At 41.7% G+C, this 6,980-nt stretch overlaps 1 protein-coding gene across 1 annotated transcript; it reads right to left on the bottom strand.

Moving 5' to 3' along the window:
* LOC109717980 lies at positions 4,064-5,062 on the bottom strand. Its single transcript, XM_020243946.1, has one exon. The coding sequence runs from the start codon at positions 5,060-5,062 to the stop codon at positions 4,064-4,066; it is 999 nt and encodes a 332-aa protein (XP_020099535.1).

Here is a 6,980-nt window from a genome sequence, read left to right as displayed (position 1 = left end):
CGGTTGATCTACTTAGAACTACTCCTAGGAAAAACAGTAAATGCAGGAAAGTAATGGTTACAAGTACACTACTCCTAAAAATTGCAAAAAATTGCGAGAAAATAAAGGTAATCTTTTGTTCGTAGGAAAAAGACATCTTTTTAGGGCGTTATTTACCTATTTATAGATTGCCCTATTGATCAGTTATTGTCTTTACACGATCGGCCACTACTTCCTAATTCTCCAGACCACTTCTAGCCGATCGGAACTGCTTGCAACTGCTTACGGTTACTGTAACTTCCCTCAAATCACGTGGTTTAGGATTCTTCCGATGCTCCTGGTGCACTGCGAACCACTAAACTGAATGGAGTCTTGGTGTACCATGCGTCCGCGCCTTATTGACTGAACAATTGCCCCCTCGGCAGCTATCGAAGTAACGCTTTAGTAGCTGGCATTACCCGAGGCGTGATTGCTTTTCAAATTCCTGGTACGGTTTCGTCTCAACCGTCCACTTCTTTCTATTGCTAAAATCCCGCCATCGCTTCAATAACAAACGCAATCCGAGGCTTGTTTCTCGATCCAATTAATTTCAAATTCTCTAACGTAATCGAAGTGCGATCCTCAATTTCAAAACCCTCTGTACGGGTTACTTTCGGCCGTTCAATTCTTTTCTACAGCCACGATCTCGCCATCTATTTTTGTCTTACATGCGGCATTAATTAGGTCATCTTAATTGCCGCCGTCTATTCATCATTATAGCCGACCTCGGGACTCGCTTCGATGCGACGATTCGACGCGACGGCCAACTTTTCTTCTTCGCCAAGCTTCTCATTCCCTTTTATTATCAGATCTTTTGTCTTCTTCATCTTCTTTTGCTTTTCTTCTTCTTCTTCACATCCTTCTTCATCCCTACTTTTTGGCTTGGCCCATTTTCTTCTTCTTCTTACTTAAGATTTTTACTTCATCTTTCAGCAATGGCACCAATTCCGCCATTACCTACACGTCCATCTCTGGATTATACTCTGCTTAGATCATATCTCGAATCGGACCCTACCAGATTCATTTTGGGTCCTTCCTTTACTGAAGACCCACATGCCGATGATTTCCCTTATTCTAGTGAGGTCTTCCATTGGTGGCCACATCCATTCATTTTCATTCCTGGTACCCCTCGGCTTCAACAGGAAAAAACCTTCGAACCTGGCCAAGTGTTTCAGATGCTTATTTGACTTGGTTAGATCGAGTGGAAGCTGCCCATGGTGACTTTTGGAGGGAAGTCGGAATTTATGAAGCTATTCGGCTATCTCGGAAACCTCCTGTAGCCGACAACGTTATTTTGGCCTCTGCTCTCTGTTTCTGGTCCCCTGTTTCCAATATTTTTCTTTTTAAAGGGGGACCTTTTACTCCGACTCTCTTAGATGTAGCTGCCATCGTTGGTTTACGGCCTCATAGTGTTACCCTCTCCATGGCCTACAATCCTGATGGCGTATCTGACTTTGAGGCCCATCTTGACCTCGCTAACTTGGCTTATTCCAAGTTTCTTCGTAAATTTGCAGGTGAATCCCCTGCTCCTGTCACTAGGAAGGAACACACAGCGTTTCTCCTATATTGGTTATGTCACAATCTCTTCTGTACTCGTTTGCAGAAGATCAATCGGGATTTCATCCCAATCGCCGTTGGTTTAACTAACGGCGACAGATTAGCTCTTGGGCCTTATTTTCTTGCCTTTGTTTATAGAGAAATTTTTGATTCCATTAAACCACTACCCTCGGGAGACGGTGTGACAATCAGTTCGGGTTGTGGTGTTTTCTGGTTTTTGCAAATATTTTTGCAGATTTATTTCCGTAATTTGTGCCGAACTCCTTTGGATATGGATTCGGCTGCTCATTTTGATTCTTATGGGCTGGCTCTCGGCTGTCCCCTGCCGCTAACATCAGGCTACCATTCTGATTTTCTCTCTTATTTTATGATGTTTTACGAATCTCGCCCTCATTTCTCCATTCATTGGTCTCCATTAGCTGATCGTGTCACTGGTCCGTCTTGGCTTCTAACAAGGTATGAAGTCCTTCAAGGCGAACTCACTTCTTCTCGTGCCAGCGAGTATGCAGATGTTTGGTACTCTTTTTTGGCAACAAGGGATTTGCATATTGGTATGAAATCGCGCTCGAAACTGTTGCCTAGTACTGAGGTTTACTCGCCTCAGTTCGTAGCGCGTCAATTTGGATTTACCCAAGCAGTCCCTACTCCAGCCAAGTTCTTCATGGCCAATACTGCCGTTAACCGACCCCCTACCAAAAGTACAGCCGAAGCTGATCGGATTTCGGCTATGGGGAATTGCCTTCGGCGGTTCTTCAAATTAGTGAGCTTCAGGTCGAATTATACAGGGGTGGTAGGCTTCTGCTATACCATCACCTGGGATTTTCAGCCGATCTACAACACAAACGTACCGCCAAACAATTCTCCCAATCGGTATACTTCTTGCTTATAATTATTATTTTTTTCTTTTTATAACAATAGTTTTTTACGTATTCGTCTCTCAGCTATAACAGTACCTTTCCCAAGCAAGGATCTTCCAATTGATCCCGCCACTCCATCTGTACCGAAAGAAGAACCAGAGGAGATTTTTGATACTGCCTCTGATGTCCCACCCTCTTCTGTAATAAACTCTTATTTACTGTGACTTTTCTTTTTTTAGTCCAAGTAATGCTTATCTGTTTTTATCTGCAGTCAATTCCAGTTTCAACATCAGTCCCAGCTTCAGAAAATGGACCGATTGAAACTACACAATCTACTCCTCCGCCGCCTCCAAAGCGGCGCAAGTCAGTCGTCAAGAGACCACATTCGCATTCCTCTCAGACCGAAGGCGCTTCTTCGGCTGAAATTTTAGAGAAAAAGGCCGAAGATATACCTTCGGTTGCTATCCCAGAAGGAATAGCCGAAGAAGTACCTTCGGCTGGTGTTTCAGAAAAAAGAACCAAAGTACCATCTTCGGCTGTTGAACATGAACAAAGTTCTGTTTATACCGAGCCGATTGAGATTGAGGTAAACCAATTTAACTATCTACACTCAATCTTTTTTGTTTCTTCATCTATTTATCATTTTCTCTTAACAAACAGTCCTCTCCTGAAAGAGTCCATTTTGCTCATTCTTTGAAGACGCAGATGGATAGGCAACTCCGTAGGGAGGCTCGTCTCAAAAAGAGACAAGAAATAAAAGAAAGAAAGCTGCTCAGGAAATGAGCGAAACGCTGTCGATAGGTGATGCAGCACCACCTCTTTCTACTCCAATGCCAACAATGCCGACCACAGAGGAAGAGAATGTAAGTGTACCTTCAGAAGAAAGCTTTAAGGGAGTACGGACAGTGCCCCATTCGACTCATGAAAACCCGACATCTGCTCCTGAAGACCCTCTGTCTGCAATTCTTCATTCTCTCTTAGTTTCGAGCCCAAATTCCAATGAAGGAGATGATTCGACTACTATTGTAATGTCGACAGATACTCAACAAAAATTTGATGAGTGTCTTCAATTATATAGTCAGGGTCTCCCATCTTTGGCTCAGAACCTAGTCTTTTGCTTGCTTTAGCCGATCAATCAGATATTTCCTCTGCTACTAAGTGTTTTGTAGAGACATTATCATCTCAACTTTTTTCTTTTTTATCTCGGCAACAATCTGTGGGTGCCGAGCTTTTATCTTTGGATCAACATTTCCATCAAGTTGATCATTTTAAGAAAACTATACCTGAAGTAGCGGCTCCCATCACTGAGGCGAGCCGAGAAGATCAAACCTTAGCGAACCAGGAATCGGCTTTACAGCAGCGAATTTTAACTCTTAAGGAGGAGTTAGCTGCGGCCGAATCGACCTTATCTCGCACCTCCGAGCGTCGACTCCTCTTACAGGATCAACTAAAGACGAAGAAGGATGAAGAAGTGAAGCTTCAAGACAAGTTTTCTCAACTTTACAAAGTGCATCCTTTAATGAAACGTAGGAGACAAGCAGCGGAAACTGCTCAAGCTAATCTGATAGTCGAATGGAATCAGCTCAAGGATTTGTTATCTTGATTCGTCTTGTAATACTTTAACTTTAACTTTAATTATTCTCCCACATTGATGGGTAACACTTCTTTAGATACTTTCCATTGATTGGCTTCTCACTTTCTAACCCATCTGTCTTTTTTAAGTAATATGCATTTCCTTTTGCAACTTTGTTAACTTGAAATGGTCCTTCCCAATTTGGGGTCCATTTTTCATATGCTCGGTCTTTTCGACCGATTGGAAATATTAATCTAAGAACTAACTCACCCACTGCAAAGGACTTAGCTTTTACCTTTTTATTATATGCACCGCGCACTCGGCTTTGATAAGCTTGCAAATGGTTCAACGCCATTAGCCGAGTTTCATGTATTTCCTCCATTTCCTCGTTCATCAACGTATTATATTCATTAGCCGACAATTCATTTTGTTTTTCCACTCTTAACGAAGGAACCATTATTTCAGCTGGTATCACGGCCTCGTGGCCATATACTAGTTGGAATGGAGTCATTCCTGTTGACGCTTTTACCGAAGTTCGACATGCCCATAATACTTTTGAAAGTTTTTCATTCCATTTCCCTGGATATTTTTCGATATGCCGCTTCATAAGATTTATAATTACCTTATTTGCTGCTTCGGCTTGTCCATTCGCTTCGGCATAATAAGGAGATGAATGAAGCAATTTAATCTTCCGAGATTTCATGAACCGAATGAACTGTCCTCCTGTGAACATTGTTCCTTGATCGGTTGTAATCGTCTCGGGAATCCCAAAGCAATGAATTATGGAATCTTCTACAAAATCAATAATCTCCTTTTGAGTGACCAACCTTGCGGGTTTTAGTTCTACCCACTTAATAAAATAATCAACGGCCACTATCAAAAACTTATGACCAGCCGATGAGTTCGGCTGAATTTCTCCAATCAAATCCATAGCCCAACCTCGAAAAGGCCAAGGCTTAATTATTGCATACATCTCAGAAGCAGAAACTCTCTGCACTGATCCATGAAATTGACAATCTTGGCAACTCTTGGCATATTCTATGCAATCTTGATGCATAGTCGGCCAATAGTATCCTAAGTGCCGAATTGTCATCTTAGTCTTTTTCCTGCTAAATGAGCTCTACATAAACCTTCATGTGTTTCTCCCATCACTAATAGAGCTTCTTCAGGCCCTAAACATTTCAGTAATACTTCTTCGGCTGTTCTCTTGTAGAGCTGTCCAGTGCTCTTCTTCGAATATTATAAACGACCCTTTTATTGGGGTCTTCTAAATATTCGATTATGGACTTTCTCCAATCCTCTTTCACCTCTATAGGGGCAATAATCGGCTTTCGAACATGAACCGAAGGTAATTCATTCGCTTGTTCAGGCCCTAAACATTTCAGTAATACTTCTTCGGCTGTTCTCTTGTAGAGCTGTCCATCCAACAGACAATAGCCGAGTGCTCTTCTTCGAATATCATAATCGACCCTTTTATTGGGGTCTTCTAAGTATTAGATTATGGACTTTCTCCAATCCTCTTTCACCTCTATAGGGGCAATAGTCTTTTTTCTATTTTTATTAGACCTCGTTTTGGCTCCCTATACCCTGAAGCCGATTGGGTTAATTCATTCGCTTGTTCATTTTTCTCTCTTGTCCAATGCTGAAATTCAACTTCTCCGAAACTGCACAGCAATTCTACTGTTTTTCTTAAATAATTTTGCAAATTCTGATTTTCGCATCGGTATTCTCCACGAACTTGTTTGATCACTAATTGTGAATCACCGATGACCTTGAGTAACTTAACTTTCAATTCTTGTAAAATTTCAAGGCCAATTATTAAGGCCTCATATTTGGCTTGATTGTTCAAACAGCCGAAATCTAATTCAAAAGCAAACTGATGGGTATATTCCTTAGGAGACTGTTCAACTATTTCAGCTCCTGCTGATTCAGCTGTTCTTGAGCTGTCAAAATAAAATATCCAAGGTTGACAGCTGACTAAATTTTGTTTCGACTCTTCAATTTCAACACATGGATGATCAGCCAGAAAATCGGCTATTGCTTGTCCTTTAATGGTTTTTGCCGGAACATAATTGAGGGAGAATTCGAATAATGCTAACATCCACCTTCCGATTCATCCTCTCAACACTGGCTTAGATAACATATATTTTACCAGATCGGTTTTACATATTACCGATACTTCGGTTGGTAAAATATAATATCTTAATTTTGTACAAGAGTACTATAAGGCCAAACATAATTTTTCGATAACCGAATATCGTTTTTCGGTATCTAATAATCGTCGGCTTAAATAATAAATGGTATGTTCTTTTTTTCCTTCATTTTCTTGGGCCAATAAAAATCCAAAATTTTTCTCTGCAGCCGAAATGTATAGTTTCATCGGCTGTCCTTGTATAGGAAGCATAAGAACTAGAGGATTTGTTAAATATTTCTTTATATTTTCAAATGCTCCTTGTTGTTCCTCCGTCCAAATAAATTCTTTTTGATTTTGTAATACACTGGATCTTTGCAAATTACAAGATTCGAGTGTTTGATTTGTGAGTGGAGCCTTTCCACAGTTTTGGAGGGTTGTTGATAGTGTTCCGACCCCTGGCACGCACCCCGAGGATGTTGGTTTGAAGCTTGGTACCAAAATCCAAAAAATTGGAATTTTTGGTCAGCCCTCGGATAGCCTGCAGCAGGGCTTGTATCGGAACAAGACTGGTCTTGTACCGGTACAAGGGTTGATGGTTGTACCGGTACAGCCATCGGGCTTGTACCGGTACAGAGCCGCAGACCCCGCGACCCGAGCCTCGGGTTTGCAATTTCGTCGGCCTTGTACCAGTACAAGAGCCCGTGTACCGGTACAAGGAGGCAGATTTCGTGCAGTTTGAACTGCAGGGGGTTTTTCGCGATTGTGGGCTTTTTATAACAGCACCCATGCCCCTTAGGGCTCCTTTTGTGCTGGAACCAGAGGAGGGGAAGGTGAGTGAAGC

Source organism: Ananas comosus, linkage group 12 (genome assembly GCF_001540865.1).
Source record: "Ananas comosus cultivar F153 linkage group 12, ASM154086v1, whole genome shotgun sequence".
NCBI classification, from domain to species: domain Eukaryota; kingdom Viridiplantae; phylum Streptophyta; class Magnoliopsida; order Poales; family Bromeliaceae; genus Ananas; species Ananas comosus.
Note: the sequence above shows the minus strand (reverse complement) of the source record. Positions and strands in the feature narration are given on the sequence as shown.